At 38.3% G+C, this 21,187-nt stretch overlaps 1 protein-coding gene across 3 annotated transcripts in view; it reads left to right on the forward strand.

The window, feature by feature from the left end:
- COG6 (component of oligomeric golgi complex 6) overlaps positions 1 to 18,180 on the forward strand; it is a 120,946-nt gene extending 102,766 nt beyond the window's left edge. For 2 of the 3 annotated variants that reach the window (XM_073342615.1, XM_073342624.1), the window contains 6 exons: positions 2,761 to 2,892; positions 4,254 to 4,421; positions 8,968 to 9,075; positions 10,029 to 10,082; positions 13,462 to 13,541; positions 17,945 to 18,180. In XM_073342615.1, coding sequence (XP_073198716.1) covers positions 2,761 to 2,892; positions 4,254 to 4,421; positions 8,968 to 9,075; positions 10,029 to 10,082; positions 13,462 to 13,541; positions 17,945 to 18,092 — 690 coding nt within the window. In that variant the 3' untranslated portion in view covers positions 18,093 to 18,180. Of the gene's footprint in view, positions 1 to 2,760; positions 2,893 to 4,253; positions 4,422 to 8,687; positions 8,765 to 8,967; positions 9,076 to 10,028; positions 10,083 to 13,461; positions 13,542 to 17,944 lie in introns of those variants that run through there. The other variant, XM_073342633.1, reaches the window with a different exon arrangement.
- Positions 18,181 to 21,187: the final 3,007 nt, after the last annotated feature.

The raw sequence follows: 21,187 nt of genomic DNA on the forward strand, positions 1-21,187 counted from the left end.
TATGGTTTTCAGGGAAGATTATAGCACTAGACAGTCTGTTGAGCTTACAGTATGCCATTTGCTAAGGATTCAGTGCACATCACCTGGCATGCACACTTGAGAATACTTGTTTGTAAAAGTAAAATGTGCTTATTGTTTTATTGTTTCTAGATTGTTTAACAGTTTCCCGTATTTCTTCATTATTGCTTGAATTATGTATTTTAAAGGAACTACTGTAAGATCTTAAGTCTCTTGATTTTTATGCCTGTTTCAGAGGATATTGAATATTCATTAAGTATATAAATGAAATAAAATTAATTTATAAAGCAATTAAAAATCACTTTAAAAACTTTTTAGGAATACCAGTAAGTAATTACTAAACTTATTTTTTTGTAATCCAAATGAACCCTTTTTTAATTTAGACTATTTTTGTGTGAGAACTAGAAATGAATCTGATCTGGTTAAAATATAAGTTTGATTATAATGCTCCCTTGATAACTTAATTTGTTTGGGGTAGTCCAGAAGTCTTAAACTGTTTATCTGGAGATTTTAAATAAATTGCAGCTTAGATTCCTGGAACTGCTTTCTTTTTAAAGGTCCTCTCAGTTTTTGTTAGTTACTGTTCACATGCTGAATTCCAGATGATTAGACCATTTATTCCTGTCTATGCTCTATACATTTGACTTAGGGCTCTTTTATACCACTTGCTAATGCTGAATTGGAAATGTACTTTTGCTGTAGTGAGGGAAATAATGCAGAATGACTGTCTAGATTAAACTGAAATGTCAAGTCTCACAATATGGATGCAGTGCTGCCCGTTTTGATAGATTTACGTTCTATGTCTAGTAGTCTGTGGAGAGAACAGAATCACATTTGAGCAATTCTTGATCTTGAGTACTGATGTGCCCCCACATTATATTAGTAAGTAAAAAGTGTCATTAGTACATAGAGCTACCAAAGTGTGTTTTTTCTCAAGATACCATGAGTTCAGGATTCTCGCTCTTTGGTCCTCATGCATTCAGTATAAGTTATGATGGAAAACCCCTTGCTCTTAAGATTTTTGACCCTATGTGGCACATGTGAGCTTGTTTAAGAGCACTGCACTAGTCAGCATGCTTCCAGTGTCTCTGAGGCTCCAGTTCTGTGGTCAGCCAATAAAAGTTCCCAGCAGATTCAACCAACACAGTTTCAGTTCTTGCTGGAATCCTTTTTCTGCTTCTTTCCTGCTTCTGATTTGGCTCCTTAGGAGCTGTAATATTGTGCATCGGTAACACATGTAGATCCTCAGCTTGGTGCCTGAGGATAAGTAAATCTTGGCCTGTGGAGAGTATAGGCATTGGGAAGTTGTCTTGGTTCCCCAGACCAGGCTTGAAGCATTGACACCTATGGCAAAGTTTGGTAGCAAGGGATCTTCTCCACAGTGCATCAGTTGTGTGGATCTTTCCATCCCCACTCAATACCAAACAATGCCTCCTAAGGACAAGAGCCTATACAGGAGCTCAGTGTCAGGGAGTCCTTCCCATGCCACCTCAGCTTTTGTATGTCAGAGCCAACAGATTGGCTGAGCAACAAGGTCTTTCCCAGTGCCTCCTGTGTTCAGTGCATCAGCACTGTCAGAATAATGTATTGCCAGGGGACCTTTCTTGAACTTCCACAGGGTTCCTATCCTGAAGAAACAGTTCAGCATCTGTCTTCTCCATGCCTTCTTGAATTCGGTGTATCAGTGCTGGTGGAGCAGTTTAGAACCCTAGTCAGAGTTATTGGCATATCATTGCCTCATTGGCTTTCTGGACTGGTGTCATTAGAGTTTGGGCACCTTTAGTAGTTTGAGCCCTCATATTGTGTGGTTTCTGGTGTTCCTTGCACATTCATTGTTAGGTGTTAAATGCCTGAAGTCCTATAACTGTGATGCTTTTGCACTATATAAACTTTGACACATTCTCCCCAATTCTACACCTGCCAGTGTGTGTTCCCTTGACCCACTGTGTTGGAAAGATTCTGTGGCACTAGTTCATACAGGCACTCCTAGCAAGGATGTTGACACTTGCAACACCCAACATATTTTGCTGACCTTTATATGAATAACTTTCACATGCCCTGAACAAAGTTGTGATTACTAGAACCAGGCACAGGCTGCTTCTGCGCAAGATCCAAGGGAGAGGAAAATTGTCCTTTCTTAACCAGAACACTCCCCTTTTTGGTTCTGATTTTATTCAAGAAAGTTCTGTTATCCCAGCCTCTGTGGGGGATTTGTAGCGCACTCATTGCAGGATTTTGTTCACTTGATAGCATCTGTTCCTCTGATTACTTTTCTTTCTGGAAACTGTGCAAGGTGTCTAAATTATTTGTCCATTATGAAGGGCTGTATAAATAGCATGATGTGCTATTGACTCACTTCCAGCACTCCAAACTTTAATAAAATGACTTAAGAATTTTATATTTTCCTCTACATTTTACAAGCCACTACAGATTTTAATTTTGCCAATTTCTGAAGCAGCCATGATGCATGTTGCTGAATACTAAATTTAATGCTAGATATGACTGAGATGTTGGTTGGTTTTCTTTATTGTCAGTAAGTGATATTGTAACGCTGCAAGTCATAGGCAAGTATATTTTGGAATTAGTTATAGATCTGTCCAGTGTCAAAATGTTGAACTCCATCTCTGCTTGACTGTGTGTGACTTTACCAGTAGCTGACTGGTACCTACTAACATGGATACATACTGCTTATTATTTCCTGTGAATATAACACAAATAGGGAATAAACTATCTGTTGTCTAGGTTGAACTCCCACCACCTGATCTTGGCCCAAGCTCTGCACTGAATCAAACACTCGCATTGCTACGTGAGGTTCTGGCGTCCCATGACTCATCTGTTGTGCCATTGGATGCTCGTCAAGCTGACTTTGTACAGGTATAGTTTGTAGAGTTCATTTGAACACAGAGAAATATGCACATAATTTGGTCTCAATATAAAAAATACTGAAGAGGCATGAATTTGGTTTGCCAGAAGTTGGGAATGGGTGACGGGGATGGATCACTTGATGATTACCTGTTCCGTTCATTCCCTCTGGGGCACCTGGCATTGGCCACTGTTGGAAGAAAGGATACCGGGCTAGATGGACCTTTGGTCTGACCCAGTATGGCCATTCTTATGGTTTTTGTCTGCAGTTGTTTATAGGCTTCCTCCCACCCTCGATTTTATACTGATAACACTGTGGCTAATGAAATCGATAATTACATTACAGCATGGAATGTCCTATGACAATATCCACATTCTATTATCCTATTGATCGTTATTTTTCTTAAATTACATATATATACTATGCACATATGTTTGGTCCTGCCCCAGTGTGGGCATATGGACTAGGTGACCTCTTGAGGCCCCTCCCACCCGTACATTTTTATGATTCTATGAACCACCAATTTTCTCTTCTAAGTTGCTCCATGTCCTGCGCGGGTAAAATCTGTTCCTTTCAGGTTCTTATATCACACCACTAATCTGGTAGCTAATCACCTGCTGGTCAAGAGCTATTTTCCACTAGATCTCAATAGGGGACCTCTCATTTCTTTTTATTTTGTTTTGGGAAATAAATAGATGATAAAGGCAAAATGGTCATTACCCCGCAAGTCTAAAGTTTCATGAAACATTTTTTTCCCTCATAGAATCATAGAATATCAGGGTTGGAAGGGACCCCAGAAGGTCATCTAGTCCAACCCCCTGCTCAAAGCAGGACCAATTCCCAGTTAAATCATCCCAGCCAGGGCTTTGTCAAGCCTGACCTTAAAAACCTCTAAGGAAGGAGATTCTACCACCTCCCTAGGTAACGCATTCCAGTGTTTCACCACCCTCTTAGTGAAAAAGTTTTTCCTAATATCCAATCTAAACCTCCCCCACTGCAACTTGAGACCATTACTCCTCGTTCTGTCATCTGCTACCATTGAGAACAGTCTAGAGCCATCCTCTTTGGAACCCCTTTAGGTAGTTGAAAGCAGCTATCAAATCCCCCCTCATTCTTCTCTTCTGCAGGCTAAACAATCCCAGCTCCCTCAGCCTCTCCTCATAACTCATGTGTTCCAGTCCCCTAATCATTTTTGTTGCCCTTCGCTGGACTCTCTCCAATTTATCCACATCCTTCTTGAAGTGTGGGGCCCAAAACTGGACACAGTACTCCAGATGAGGCCTCACCAATGTCGAATAGAGGGGAACGATCACGTCCCTCGATCTGCTCGCTATGCCCCTACTTATACATCTTGTTCATATTGCCCTTTTAGGTTCTGTCTTGTGTGCTAGATCCATTATTGCAGCTATGTACAGTATCTGCTAGTAATTTAGGCACAGCTGACATGGCAACCTTCATGGTGAATTCACTTTATATGATGAAGACTACCCTGGCTCTCTTTGAATTCACTGACAAACGTCTGGAAATGTTACAATTTCAGGTAAGTGTCAAGAATAAGTGCAGAGGTAATTACATATTGTTTTGTAGCTGGTAAGCTGTGAATAGCAGACATAACCAACATTTTCAAACTTGGGTGCCTAAAGTTAGGCTTCTAAATCCATATTTAGGCACCTAAATGAGGCATTATTTTCATAGGTGTTGAGCAGCCCCACTTCCACTGAGATCAGTGACAGCTGAAAGTACATAGCATCTTTGAAAATTACATCTCTTTTATTTAGGCACCTAAATATTGATTTTAGGAGCCACATTTCAGGCACCCAGGTTTGAAATTTTGACCTATGGTTTTTATCAGAAAGTAAACCAATATAAGTGAAAGTATTTATTATTCCAGTCACTCATTTTTTAAGACAAACGATCTGAGATAGTTAAAACAAATGGAAGTGTAAATACCAATATGCAATATCCCTAATTATCTACTCCTGGGGGAATTCTGCGCCATTGCATGCGTGCATAATTAATGTGCCATGGATATTTTTAATTTTATCGCAGAAAATAGTTTTGCTGGAAAGTTGCTGCAGTTCCGCCTTCTGCCCACTTCCAGCCCGGTAGAGAAGAGAGAGAGCCTGCAGTGCCTTCTTCACAGCACCTGCCGGACCAAGTCAGGAGACAGGGGATATGAGGAGACAGACAGCTTGGGGATGTTGGGGGGGGGGTCACAGACAGAGGCTCATAAGGGCTAGTGGGGCAGAACAGACTGGGGCAGAGGCTGAATGGGAGTGGAGGCGCAGGGCCACAGGGGGGAGGAAGGGGTGCAGGGCCACAGGGGAGAAGGGGTGGCTGAGTGGGGGCACAGGGACACATGGGGACAGGGATTGCAAAGTCGCATGGAGTTGAGGGGAGGAGGCTGGCTGAGGGGGTGCAGGGACACATGGGGATGCGGGGGAGGTGCAGGACCACATGGGAGAAGGGAGTTGCTGAGTGGGGGCACAGACACATGGGGACAGGTGGAGGAGGCAGGCTGAGGGGGTGCAGGAACACAAGGGGAAAGGGGTGCATGGAGAAGGAAGGTGACTGAGTGGGGGCACAAGACACATGGGACAGGGAGGGGATGGAGGGAGGGGTGTCTGAGTGGGAGTGGAGAGACTCGTGAACAGGGGGTGCAAGAACGTGTGGTGCAGGGACACATGGGGACAGGGACATATGTGGCTGACTGAATGGGAGAGGCTAGGGATCAGCCAGGGTCTGCATGGAGGAAGCACCCTAACAATCCCTGCCTGCCCCCCCCAAAAGCACCCATTCCTTACTTTTCCCACCTATACCCAATAACCCTCCCAAGTTCACACCCAGGCTCCTTCCCAGCAATTACTTCCCTCTCCCTCAGTTCCTCCATTACCCCTGACACCCCCAAGCCTTTGCAACTGCTTCTGAGGGGTGCAAGTAATATGGTTCTGTATTGTAGTTTAAATGAATTATTACTATGAGTTCTATATTAATATGCCTAGTAAGGAATCTATTTGTCAAAAAAAAATTCCTGTATCTTTTTTGTTGTCTGTATTGTTACAGACATACTTGCTGACAGGTATTTTGAAATAAATTACCAAAATAATTGAAACTTGTGTGATTATATTGTGATATTTTGACAAATAGAATATGCAGAATTTTAAAATATTGTGCACAGAATTTTATTTTTTGATGCAGAATGTTTGACTTTTTGGCATAGAATTCCCCCAGGAGTAATGATCAAAGTGTGATCATCAGTCAGTGTTTTGGTTTTTTTTTTAATCTCCTTACTCTGAAGCGTCAGGGATGACCATGGCTAGAGATTGGACAGGGAGAGCTAGGGCTCTGAGCTGGCACCAGGCATTCTCTCTTTCAGGTGCTTGGCTGGCTGGTTCTTGCTCACATGCTCAGGATTTAATTGGTCGCCATATGTATGGACAGGAAGGAGTTTTCCCCCAGGCCAGATTGGCAGTGACTTGAGGGGTTTTCATCTTCTTCTGCAGCATATGGATGTGGATCATTTGCCAGGACTATGTGGGTATATCTTACTTAATCATTTCCCTGCGGGGGAAATTGGGCACTGGTGCACCTCAGTCCCTCCTATTCTCTGTCTGTGGTATATAATAGTTTAGTCTTCTGTGGGCTGTAATACTTAGGTCTAATTTTGATTTTTGAGTTTACTGAGCAGGTGCTTGGTGGTGCTGGTGGCCTGTGATATTCAGGAGGTCAGACTAGACAATCTGGTGATCCTTTCTGGCCTTAAACTATGATTATGAGTAATCAAATTCTGTTTCCCTGAACATGGGGCTATATCCATGGTAGGATTAGATGTTACGTTTTTTCCCCTAGTGCTTGTTTTTACTTAACATGCCAAAATAATATTTTACATATTGTAATATTTTGGAGTAATAAATAATGTTAACACTAGCCACAGTTCACTAAGACATTTAAAAATATATGCTTTTTGGATTGTTAATTTTGGGACACATTTGGCACAATCCATCTTCAGATGTATAGATCAGTGGTTCCCAAATTTGTTCCACCGCTTGTGCAGGGAAAGCCCCTGGCGGGCCGGGCCAGTTTGTTTACCTGCCGCGTCCACAGGGTCGGCCAATCATGGCTCCCACTGGCTGTGGTTCGCTGCTCCAGGCCAATGGGAGGTGCTGGAAGTGGCGCGGGCTGAGGGACGTACTGGCCGCCGCTTCCAGCAGCTCCCATTGGCCTGGAGCAGCGAACCGCAGCCAGTGGGAGCCACGATTGGCCGACCCTGCGGACGCGGCAGATAAACAAACTGGCCCGGCCCGCCAGGGGCTTTCCCTGCACAAGTGGCAGAACAAGTTTGGGAACCACTGGTATAGATTCCTTATGCCCGCAACAATTTTGCACTGCATCCCATGTCCTGATTTTGTTCTTTAAAATGTTTCCCAACAGGAAGCACAATTACAGGGGGTTTCTTTGGACAAGTTTTTAATTAGTGACTCTCCTGTAATATTTCAGAGGGTTGTGGAGGTTATCTCTTGCTCCTCTTCATTATCACCGCTATGTCATTAGCAATAGAAACTGTGGCACTTGAAGCTGGCCATTTAACTAATAAAAAAATTCAGATTGTCTAAACCAAACTAATAGTGTGTTGTTTTTTTTTAAGATACTTCTGGAATCCATTTATTCTGCTATTCAAAATCTAGAGACTAAGTGGGAAACATTTGCTACTAACCCGGATTCACTTTCTGTAAACATTTCACAGTTAAAACTAAATTGGAAGGGATGTCTTGAGGTCATGCAAAAGAAGGTTACTGAATTTGAGATAGACTAGTGTAGAACAGAAACATTTATTGGGGGTATTCATCAAAAATAATTTACTGAATAGGAAAATCGAGACCTTTGAAAATTATTGAAATCACCATATTCAAATGTTAGGTTTTCCTTAGAGATCAGGCTGGAAAGATATATTTTATTATATTTTAGTTTCCATAAATTCATTAGAAAATGATGATCCTTCTCTGGAGATATCAAAGATTTGTAAGATACCTAATAAAGGTTCTGTATCTGCTATATCTATTAAATTAAATTGGACTCTTTGTGCTGTAACAGAAGTTTTTTGTTTCTTATGTAGACCAGGATAGAAATAAAGCAAATGGAGGATTATGTATTTTAAAAAAAAAGTATATTTTTTCACTTCTGTCTAAGGCCACTCAAACCTGAAGGAGAAAATTGCTGCTCCTTTGCGTTAAATTGACTGGATTTGGGTTCTTTGTTTTTATCTCCAGCAAAGTTGCAGTTGTACAAAAATTGTAAAATTATTTTATGAATATATGGCGTTTTTGATGTCTCAGAAGTAATAAGGAAGCTTTTTCTGAAGATGATAAAAGCACAGCTGACAGTTATACAGCTCTTCATTGCCTAATTTTTGAATAGGTGCTTGTAGTTAACTTTCTCTTTCTTTAAAATAAAGTAAATTATGCCTTTTGAATCCTATACTGATTGCCTAACATGGTTTAGGTTTCAGTTTTATTCTCTTCATGAAATCTTAATGGTTTCATTTTATTTTTTGTTTGATCTTGTCTTGCACTCTTCAGCATTTTCAGCAAGAATTTGATTTCTTTCATGTAGTTTCAATGAATTATATCATTCTAGTTTTGATATTTTACTATAACTTTTTGAAGTTTTAATTTTAGGTATTAGTTTTTGTCTTTTATGGCTATGGATTTTTCAGATTTGAGCATTTGGCGACAGTATTACAATGTGGGCAGACTCATGTGTCCAAGTCAAGCCCTGCTGAAGTTAATGTGGTTTCATCTGTGCACAGGTTCTTCCTTTGTGGAGCTCACTGCAGGATTGGGACCTCAGCTTTTGGCAAAACATCTTGCTTCACTGAGCTCCCTGGTAATGCAAAATAATCAAGATCCAAATTGGCTTTACAAATTAAACCTTGGTTTTCTGTAGTGCATGTGATTTGAATTCTTAGGTGCTCATTCTCCTTTTATTCTGAGTTGATTTTCTGGATGACTACTAAACTGTCACTTTGTAATTAAGAACAACTTTTATTTAATGTTTCTTTTAAGTATTTCTTCCCCTCCAAATTTCAGATTGAAGCACACTTGGATACGCTAATAAATGAACAAGCTTCCTGTGTGTTAACTAGAGCCGGTCTAAGTTGCATATACAAATCTGTGCAGCAGCACAAACCAGAGCAGGTAAGTATTTACTTTTTCAGCAGCCAATTGAGTACTTCGTTTTGCCTGAAACTGTTGAAAGTGTGATGCTATCTGTTCTCTGTGGCTATCCTAACTTCAAGACCGTCAAAACTAGCGTGACACAAATAAGATTTTACTATCCGTTGAGAACCTGCAATCTTAGCTCCTGTTCACTCATCTTTTTATGTAGCTAATTTGTTAACTACAGGTATTATTAAATTCTTTTTTCTCTTCAGCTAGATTTTTATCCTGTGTCTTTTAACTTCAGTGAACTCAGAATTCTCTGAATAGCTTCGCATGATTAAAAGTGATAAATTGAGCATGTGTTTGAAGAGAGGGTAGTTAGTGTATTGTTCTATAGAGGAGAATACCTAGAGATAGGTTTCTTGTTTCCTAAACCAGTAGAGGGATTGATTTTTGAGGGTGTGTGTGTGTGTGTGTGTGTGTGAATGCCCCAACATAATGGGGAAATAATGTTAAACAAGCATTTTTAAACATGGCAATCCCCATTAAGATGCTAAATTTGATTTCTTGGTCATCAGAGGCCCATTTCTATTCTAAGCCTATTTTCAAACTCTGTTCTAAATTATATTGATTCCATGAAACAATTTGTAATACAGCAGAATGGTGGAGATTGTAGTGATGATGTCTGTGGTAATGAAAAGGGAGGAGGAGGTGGTTGGGAGGACAGATGAGGAGCTCAGTTTTAGTTATTTTTAATTTAAAGAAGTGATAGGAAATGATAAATAGTCTGTTTTAGTGAATGTATTACTTACTGTTTTCCTGTACCTACAGGTATAGTTGTTGACAGTCATAACAGTTAGTCAGACATGGTCCCTGCCCCAAAGAGTTTACAATCTAGCCTTGGATTACAATAAAATCTTAATCTAGGATTATTTTCACATTTTATCCACTTGTTTAAAATGCTGCTTTATTTGATTACCTATTTTTAGGGGCCCCTGGCAAACTTGCCTAGCTTGGATTCAGTGTCACTGAAAGCTGCAATGGTGAGCTTTTTGCAATTTCATGTTCAGCTGTGTTGTTGCTATGACTTTTAAAGGAATACTGTCCAAGTTATAAGCAAAAATATTTATCAAAAAGTCTGTGTTTTGTCTTTGGAGCTTAATATCTGTATTTCTTCTATAAACATTTTTCAATCCATTCATCAGACTCTGATGTAAAAAAACATTCTAAAAACCATGCATAATGTACTGAATTAAAGTTGTAGATGACAGAAGGAACTTCTAATAGAATTAAGACAAATTGTGCATTTGGTTTTCGTCCTGTGACCCTTTAACTATGTTTTCATCTAGCTGTAGGTCTTAACAAATCAATTATACTGTTTGGAAAAGAAAAATGAACATTTATCTTATACAGAAATTATTCAAGAATAAAATGGGTGTATTTTGATACAGATGGTAACGTGTGTTATTACAAAACTAATTCAGGGACTTCAAGAATTGACAATATTTTTCAACTGTTTCCCATAGCAATCATGTCACAAAGAAATTTTGTAATGTTGTGTTGGGTCATAACTAAGGCTGTTGATTAATCGCAGTTAACTCATGCAATTAACTAAAAAAAAATCGCAATTAATCACACTTTTAATCGGACTGTTAAACAATAGAATACCAATTGAAATTTATTTCATATTTTTGGATGTTTTTCTACATTTTCAAATAAATTGTTTAATTACAACACACAATATAAAGTATACAATATTCACTTTGCAAATATTTGTAATAAAAAATAATCATATAATGTGAAAATGATAAACAAAAGATATAGTATTTTTCAATTCACCTCATACAAGTACTGTAGTGCAATCTCTTTATCATGAAAGAGCAACTTACAAATGTAGATTATTTTTGTTACATAACTGCACACAAAAACAAAAGAATGTAAAACTTTAGAACCTACAAGTCCACTCAGTCCTGCTTCTTGTTCAGCCAATCACTCAGAAAAACAAATTTGTTTACGTTTACAGGAGGTAATACTGCCCACTTCTTATTTACAATATCACCAGAAAGCGAGAACAGGCGTTTGCATGGCATGTTTGTAGCTGGCATTGCAAGGTATTTAGTGCCACATATGCTAAACATTTGTATGCCCCTTCATGCTTCGGACACCATTCCAGGGGACATGCTTCCAAGCTGATGGTGCTCAATGAAAAAAAAGAAAAAGTAAGTGTAAATTAAATTTGTGACTGAACTGCTTGGGTGAGAATTGTATGTCTCCTGCTCTGTTTTACTCGCACTCTGCCATAATATTTCATGTTATAGCAGTCTCGGATGGTAACCCAGCACATGTTGTTCATTTTAAGAACGCTTTCACTGCATATCTGACAAAACACAAAGGAGGTACCAATGTGAGATTTCTAAAGATGGCCACAGCACTTGACCCAAGATCTAAGAATCTGAAGTGTCTTCCAAAATCTGAGAGGGAAGAGGTGTGGAACATGCTTTCAGAAGAGTTAAAAGAGCAACAGTCAGATGCGGTAACTTCAGAACCCAACCACCAAAAAAGAAAATCAACCTTATGCTGATGGCATCTGACTCTCATAATGAAAATGAACGTGCATTCGTCCATACCGCTTTGGTTCGTTATCGAGTAGAACCTGTCATCGGCATGGATGCATGTCTTCTGGAAGGGTGGTTGAAGCATGAAGGGACATATGAATCGTTAGTGTATCTGTCACGTAAACATCTTGTGATGCCAGCTACAACAGTGCCATGTGAACACCTGTTTTTACTTTCAGGTGACATTGTAAACAAGAAGCAGGCAGCATTATCTCCTGCATATGTAAACAAGCTTGTTTGAGCGATTGGCTGAACATGAAGTAGGACTGTGGACTCGTAGGCTCTGAAGTTTTACATTGTTTTATTTTTGAGTGCAGTTATTTTTTTTGTACGTAATTCTACATTTTTAAGTTCAACTTTCATGATAAAGAATGCACTACAGTACTTAGGTGAATTGAAAAATACTGTTTCTTTCGTTTTTTACAGTGCAAGTATTTGTAATAAAAATAATATAAAGTGAGCGCTGTATATTTTATATTCTGTGTTGTAATTGAAATCAGTGTATTTGAAAATGTAGAAAATATCCAAAAATATGTAAATAAATGGCATTCTATTGTATAACAGTGCTATTAATCACGATTAATTTTTTTAATCGCTTGACATCCCTAGTCATAACTTGTTGAATTACATTAATCTTGCCTCACATAACAGAAACCATCACACTCTTCTGAAACACTTGTATTTAAATTTAAAAATCCATTAAATTGTGTTTTGGAATACTTTCGTTGTTTCTACTAGTGGACCTTTGATCTTCTGAAGTAGTACAAATATAAAATTATTTGTGAACTGGTAGTAAGACTCAAGTTTCTAAGCCTTGAGAAACAAAATTTTACTTATAATGTTACACTGTGAAACATTTTGAATTGCTTAGAGCAAATATTAATTCTAATGAATTCTAATCACTGAAATTTCTTTTGCCTGAGTGCTTTGAAATACAGGGATTATAGCTATAAATGATAGGGAAAAGTAAAGCTTTCATTTTATGCAAGTAGTTCAGTGAAGCTCAAAAGTTAGGTACTGGGCGTATGTCACAGTTGATTTTTTGTTTGTTTTTGGGGGGTGTTAAGTTTCATTACACTGTAGATCTAAAAACAAATGATCAGTTATTGCTTTTCATCTTAAACAACATGCAAAAGTTAAATGACACAGATGCAATCTCACAGTTCAACAGCTAGCTATAAATGAGCTGTCAATCTTCTCAGTAAACCTTTACAGTACAGTTTGCTGAAAAGGTGACTATCTATCCACAGCTACTTGGATTCAGTGATTTCCATATGAAACTTGCTGAGTTCATAAATGAAAAAAGAATTTTTTTTCCTGAGTTCTAGCCTTAAAAAACTCAAACTGGGTTGTGTAGGTCATGCTGTATATTTTGATTCATACATTGTCACTATTAATAAAGATTCTGCAGACTAATATCTGCCCTCAGTTATGTTTGTGTAACCCCTTTTTCATCAAATGTTGCTGTTAATTAACACCAGTGCAACTCAGTTGTGTTCAGTGGGATTGTAAAAGTGTTTCTGCAAATGCACCATAGTTAATAATGTTGTTAGTTAATTAGTGAGAAAAAAATCAGTTCATTCTCTCATAGCTATATTGTATCTGTAGGGCTAATACAACTAACATAGTATGTGTGTGTGTATATAGGAGCTAATTGGCTGAGTAAGAAGGAGCCATTTTAACATAGTCACTTTTCAGAGGGGGACTGTATTTTAGAAGAAATTTGCATGGAGAGGTCTGTAGCATGTTCTTGGTGCTTTGGTATGGTGTATGTTGCAAAGCTCTTACTTTTTATTACTTCTTCTAGGTTCAGTTTGATCGTTACCTGTCTGCTCCTGATAATCTGTTAATGCCACAACTGAATTTCCTTCTAAGTGCTACTGTGAAGTAAGTGTTTTGACTGAATTTCTATGTTCTGTACCTTTTAAATGTGCAAAAGTACAGACTTGAGTGGAATATAGCAGAGTATGTTAGAAGTGGAATTATTCTATTGTAAATGCTATTCAGATATGCTTTTAGGTTCTACTTTAATTTGTTTTGGTTACACTTTCTTGAGCAAGTAATTAATAAGGAGTAATTTTATAACTTTCTAAACTAGCTACTCCGGAGTCCATGGACACACTGACATGACAAATACAGATTGGAAATAAGGCATAAATTTTTTAACGGTGAGAGTAGTTAATCATTGGAACAATCAGCCAAGGGTTGTGATGGATTCTCCATCACTGACAATTTTTAAATCAAAATTGGATGATTTTCTAAAAAATATGCTCTAGGAATTATTTTGAAGAAGTTCGCTGGCCTATATTATACCAGAGGATAGACTGGATTATCACAGGTTTCAGAGTAGCAGCCGTGTTAGTCTGTATTCGCAAAAAGAAAAGGAGTACTTGTGGCACCTTAGAGACTAACCAATTTATTTGAGCATAAGCTTTCGTGAGCTATGAAGTGAGCTGTAGCTCACGAAAGCTCATGCTCAAATAAATTGGTTAGTCTCTAAGGTGCCACAAGTACTCCTTTTCTTTTTGGATTATCACAATGATCCCTTCTGGCCTTGGCGAACCTGTGAATTACACTAATCTATTTAGAACATGTTCCCTGTATCATCATCAGTTTTTCGTCTCTGTTGGAAATTTTTAGTTATTTTGTAAGCCTTCCATAAAAGGTTTTTCTTTTATCCCTATTTCTATATCTACTTTACAGAATTCTACAACTTTGTGGCACTGTATTGTAGAATATTGATATTCTTGTCTCATTTAATATAGTGCTGCAATTATTTTTTGCAGAATTTTTTGACTTCTACTTTGAAGTATTAAAGTGAGGATTTTATTATGTATCTCTCCTCTTGTTTTCATGAATATATTTTAAAATATGACAAATATGGGCATAATCAACCCTAAGGCTAGAATATGCCAAGAATTTCTTTCCAATTAAATGTGAAGCTCATGAAGACATTGTATAACACTTACATTCAAAAAATTAGATATGCTACAGTGATCAAAAGGTCTCTTGCCACTATTTTTGGCACTTTGTGAAAATACACCGATTATATAGTATCATATGAAAAACTGTTAATATGACATTAAATTTATTGTTTTAATACTACAGAAGTCAGCAGTATCAGCAACATTAACTGTCCATGTGTATCTATGCATTACACAGGACACTGTCTTGTCACTAAAATGGTTGTATATATGACTGAAAAATTATTTTTGCCACCATAAAGTTTAAGAATCACTAGCATTTCCCTCCCCTGCTTTCTTGCTGCTAGCAATGTTGATGAGGCCTGCTGATTAGTGCTCGTTCTTCCTTGTTTGGCATCACAGGAGTTCTGCCTGCCTGATGTGTTGGGTTTTTTTAAGAGACCTGGGCTGTGGCAATGCAAGCTTCTGCACGCTAAAGTGCCTCCGTTTTACAGAGTGACCACCTCTATAAAGTATTTCAGTCTCTATGCCTATCAGCTCAATGGCCTTTTTATTAGAAGCTAAGCAACAAAAGTAATAGGATGTTTTAGTACAGACGAATTATGGGTGCAGTTTCTAGTCAGTCAGCAGCAGTTTTTGCTACTTACCACCTGCTTGGCCTGCATTTGGAGAGGGCCAAAAAGGAGGCCAGCTGAGGTCATGCAGACTTATAAAATGTAGGTGCCCTCTCATGGGATCCCAGTTGGGAGTTGGAATCTCCTGGAGAAACAAGGAGACTTAGAGGAAGTACAGCAAGATGTTCTATCCACGGACGTTCCTAGTCTCTATAGTCTCAGCTAGGTTGCTCCTGCCATAGCTGTCACCCTCAGTTCCTGGAGAAAATTGTGTAGAGTGCCTTACAGCCCCTCTGTGCAACAGCGGAATTCCATGATGGGAACTGTGACAGGAATCAGAGGAACAGCACCACAGCAATAGCAGACAGGGTCAGGAGACAACCTCAGTGATCTCAGTTCATGGGGAGCTAGACAGACAAGTATGCAACCAGCCTCCCCCCTCCCCAGAAAGAGACAAACAAGACCTCCCCCAGTAGAAATCTGGAGCCTTATGGATCCTGCTGCTTGGAGCAGCTGTGGGGTCTATAGTAGATCGCAATTAATGAGCAGCTGTGGGAACTATTAATACTAGAGTTAATGTGGCACCAGTAGATTTCATATAGGCTGCCAAACAGCCATCACTAGATGTACACGTGGCACTCTTCAGAGAAAAGAAAGGAATGTGGAGCACAGCTAGCATAGCTGGACAGGCCTGATGATGTCAGGACATCAGGAAGACTGTACAGAGAATAGCTAATGTTAAAACTGGGTACAAAATACCCCTATTTTTAAAAATGTATTATTAATACAACAAATTATAGGGTAGTATACCAGACTTCGGATGTGTCTGTGTGAACACTAAGTTGACAGCAAACTGGGGTATAAATCTGCCCCACGCCAGCGTGCCAAACACTTGTTCTGTCCCACTGGGAGCTGAGAGCTGATTGTTTGTCTCTATAAAGTAGGCCATGTACTTGTAGTCAGAGATGAGCCATATTATTGATTCATTCTGATAATCTATTTGTAACGTTTAAACGCTATAACCAGGAAAAATCTTTATAGTGTATTCTGTTTTGCTTGTTTCCAAATTAAGATAATTCCTTTAATTGTTTAAAAGCTATGAATAAATATTTTAGTTATGGCTATAATAAAACTCCATTTTAGTTTGAGTAGGAAAACAGAAACTGAAAATTGAAATAAGATGCTATTTTTAGAAAATGCAGTGGTTTGTATTGATAAAAATTGTATTATGTTATGACATCTGAAATCCAAATGCAATAATTAATGACAGATACACCACTGACACCAGTTGTTGAAAAGGCTCAGGTGTTGATACAGTTCAGTACTTAAAAATATTTTTGATAAACTGGTTTTTCATCAAATTATTTTAACTGAATATTATCTTATGTAATTCAGTTTGCCAGCTCCAGACGAGTAGCTGCATAAAATATTTGCTTAAAGATTTTCACACTTCAGCAGTTTTAACATTTTTAGGTTGTGCTGAGAAGAGAGTTGGTAGAAAATGTGAATGTATTCCGTGTACTTGCAGGACTTCTGGATTTGATATTGTGTCTGATCCATTTTCATGTATTGTAATAGTCAAGAAATTTAGGAAATCCAAAGGCCTGATTCTTAGCAGTGTATCAAAAGAAACTCCAATTTAATAATAATTTATTTCTGCTAATCCTATTTGCTATAAATTCTGTTGCTTAGCATTCAAATATTTAAAAGCAGGGAATTCTGCTGAAAAATAGTTGGAGACTTACAAACATACATCTTGAGATTCTATTAACTTCTCAAATCCCACTAGTCCAGCTGACCTGGTGCTAAATTGAGACATGGCGTTTGTAGGTGTAACTCTGCTGTCTTCTCTGGAGTTACATTTTACACCAGATGTGACTATGACCCATGATCATCCTGATATCATTGAGAACTCCCAATGTTTGTGAACCTAAATAGCAGAAGTTACAATTACTTTACAGTTGATCTACATCTAGCTATGTACAGGAGATATGCATAACTATAGACAAGTTATGGTAATAAAGCAAAATGAATGTACAGGTTGAAAAAATATAACACTAATTCATTGTTTAAAATGCTAAAATATTTCTGGAAATCAGAATGTTATGATTTTAGTCTCCAAACTCTCCTACTTGCAGTAACATTCATTTCTAGCCCTGACAATTAACAAGATAACAGAATCTTAATACTGTTTTTGGTGCAAAGTAAAATATAACAATACACTGGACAGAACTGGGAAACTTTCAAGATATGCTCATATTTGAGCCATGTTGTGAGAGAGGATATCACAAGGGTAGTAAAACATTTTAGTGGTAATTTTTTTTATTTTAAAAAAATAGCAGCTGAGGAAAAACCACTTGATAGGATTAACATTCTATTAGTAGTCCCAGCAAATTGTAGGTAAGAAGATCATGTATGCAAATTAAATGCAGTTTATTCCATTCTTTGTAATTTCTCATGTCGCAGATACAAAGAGGCTTATTCCATGCTTATCAAGATCACATATGTGGTCTTATGTGTGTGTGTATATATATATATGTGTGTGTGTGTGTGTGTGTATAGTACACAGACGCAAAAAACGTTTTTGTTGTAAACTCTAAGCTGATTATTTTCACTGTTGAAACAAAGGACTTGTGATGCATCCAAAAATCTTGGATAGTGGAAAATCTTCCACACATATTCTGTTACAGATTTAATATCTTGATCGTAACTTTACTGTACACTCTGTTTACATAACTTTTTTGTTTTTTAGAGAGCAGATAATAAAACAGTCCACAGAACTGGTCTGCAGAGCCTACAGTGATATATATGCAGCTGTGATGAATCCAGTCAATGAATATAAGGATCCGGAAACCATAGTACACAGATCTCCTCATCAAGTTCAGTCACTTCTCTCATAAACTTATTTTCCAAATTATGTTGCAGAACACTTACTGTAATGTTACTTAACATTACATTCCCTCAATATTAAAGCCCTGAATATTTTCAGTCTGCTTTTATATTTTTGAATTTTGATTATAACCATGCAGTTACCTTGAAGGGCAGTGATGGGGTTTTGTTTAATATATCTAACAGAAGTCTGGCCATTTCTATACACTTTGTGTTGAGTTCTAGCTATAGACAAGAACAAGAATATAGAATATAGATTAATAATTATTTTTAATTTATTCTTGGAAAGGAAATGAAGGACCATGACAACTTTTCTGATTAGAAATGAAAAATAATAGTCTGCTACTTACTACACCTAATCCTTTGACTAAGATGTTGAAACACTCTATCTTCTGACCTCATAAGTGAACTAGCCAATACTCTCTTAATTGCTGTTTCTCCTTGCTTTTTTCCATTCTATTACTAGGTGCTTTATTCAATAGCCTATTGCAAGTAAGCATATTGTTGTTGTTTGTATTGTCATAGCATATAAGAGTGGTAGTCATGGACCAAGACCCCATTGTGCTAGGTGCCGTACAAACACAGAACAAAAGAGTTTCCCTACTAATAATACATAATTTGGATATAGCTGATACACGTCTGAATATCTAGAAGTAAATCAGCTTTACATCCTGTATGTCATTTCAAAATATTTGGCACTGTGGCATACTAAGATTCTTTAAATCCCACTGATTTCAAGTCTCTGGAACAAGGTAAAAAAATCAGTTTTGTTTGTTATTGGTTCTGGTGTTTTTCTTGATGCCAATGGTGCCCATACCAAAAAAATCTAAATTCAGAGAACAAATCATTGCCTTGCAAATGTAAAGGAGAATTTAGAAGGTTAGTAACATAACTGTGAATTATATTCTATTGTTAACAGGGAAAATAATTCAGACCATTAGGCAGTTAAAAATTTGTAACATATTTCCAATAAGAACAGGAAATACAGTAGATTCCGCTTACTAGTACCCTCTCAGTTGCCAGCAAATAGTTGCTATTATCTAGCAGTTGCTAATAAGCAGAAGGCAGGTTTGCTAGGCAACAGCCAGGATAAGAAGTGCTGGGGTGTGTCTTCCCGGCTGCAGCCCTGCAAACCTGCCTGTAAGCAAGGCAGCAGCGGGGAGGAAGGCTGCAGCCTGGATGCCAGGGCTTTCTATATGGCGCTGTGGGGCTGTACCATCCCTCTCCCTGCTCTCTCCAGGGATTGGGAATCAGCACGTCCCAGCACTTCCTTCCCCATATGCAGTCTCCCGGCAGGATGCAGCACAGGGAGAGGTACCAAGCAACTGTGGCATTCATGCTGTAGTCCCCTTCTCTGCTACTGCCCTGTTCACAGCCTCCACTGCCAGACCACAGCCCCTTACCTCCTGTGCAGTACCTGTGCACAGGCAGGTTTCCAGGGCTGCAGCCCCTGAAGGAAGTGCTGGAATGGTCTGATCAATGGCCCCGGGCATGTTTCTGGGACGTCAACCAGGGCAGGAACGTTCAGCACTTCCTTCTCTGGCTGCAGCCTTGCAAACCTGCATGCAGGTGGTGCTTTTCTTCCGAAAAACATTGGCAAGGGCACTCTGCTTATTAACAATCTCTGAATCCCATTAACGTTAAAGTCAATAAGATGGGATTGGCTCCTGGCAAAATGTTGCTATTAACCAGAAGTTGTTAATATCCTGGTTGCTATTAAACTTAATCTGCTGTATTTCAATTACAATACTTTTCCTGTACACTCACACATGATGCACACAGTCTGCACGCTCGTGCAGTCTGTGGTGTCATTCACAATGTGGGCTGGATGTAAAATTCTGTAGAAACCCTGCATATATCCCAACAACTCTTGCATGATTCCATAAAACCTGCTCGGGGTGTAGTTTTTAGTTGGTCATAGTGCATTTTTCTCTTATTCTAGAAGCTAAAGTGATGAGCCATTTGTGTTTGATTAAATGATTTTTCTTTAAATAATACAAATCATTAAACAAAACAAAACAAAAAAGTCATTTTTAATCCTTGCTTGAAAACTATACTGTTATGGCCAGAGTGTCAGCAGTGGCTTTGGGTACGATTGGAAAATGAAGAACTGTTTTGTATGGTGGTCAACATTACATTTTGTCTTTGCAAGCCCATGGTATCACTGTGTGTATTGCATTATTTAGCACAGAGAGTACTTGCAAAACAAATAGATATGACCTACTTGCCTTTGTAAATAAGTTACTGGTGACCAGTGTAGGATTTTTACTCTGTAATCCAGAATTTAATAATTTTTCTTTTCTCAATCCCACTTTACTGAAGAGGGAATTTGTTTTAAATAATTATTTATTCTATATGCATCTTTATATTAACTGAAAATCACAGATCTGTTAGGAGTGATCCACAGAAATCTTATGGAATTAGTGAATCACCTCTTTGCAAACATTTTTTAAATGGTGTAGAAAAAGTCCACCTGCTCTAGGAGTAACAAATTTGTTCAGTTAATCATGTTCAAGAGATTTTAGTGGTTAACAAGTCTGCAGTGGTTCTCTTAAAAATACAGTTGGGATCAGTTGTGGCAGTTGTACACTATAGTGCATCGCCAGCAGTTCAAACTGCTCCTCCACAACGTAACTCAGGGTGGGTTTGTGCAAGATGGTGCAAGGTTTGCAACGGTACTTGGCCAATGAGTGGAGTGAGCAAGGGAGAGTCCCTGCTCCTCTCTCCATCCCATCATTAAATTACTCAAGATAGTTAAGTCCAAAGCAGACTGTGTGGAGTTACAAAGGGATCTCACTAAACTGGGTGACGGGGCTACAAAATGGCAGATGAAATTCAACATTGATAAATGCAAAGATGGAAAAAATCATCCCAACTATATATATATAATAATGAGTTCTAAATTTAGCTGTTACCACGTAAGAAAGAGACCTTGGAGTCAAAGCGGATAGTTCTTTGAAAACTTCCGCTCAATGTGCAGCAGCGGTCAAAAAGGCTAACAGGATGTTAGAAACTATTAGGAAAGTGATAGAAAATGTCTTATTGCCATGTATAAGCCCATGGTGCCCTCACATTTTGAGTACTGTGTCTAGTTCTTGTTGCCCAA

Source organism: Lepidochelys kempii, chromosome 1 (genome assembly GCF_965140265.1).
Source record: "Lepidochelys kempii isolate rLepKem1 chromosome 1, rLepKem1.hap2, whole genome shotgun sequence".
NCBI lineage: Eukaryota > Metazoa > Chordata > Testudines > Cheloniidae > Lepidochelys > Lepidochelys kempii.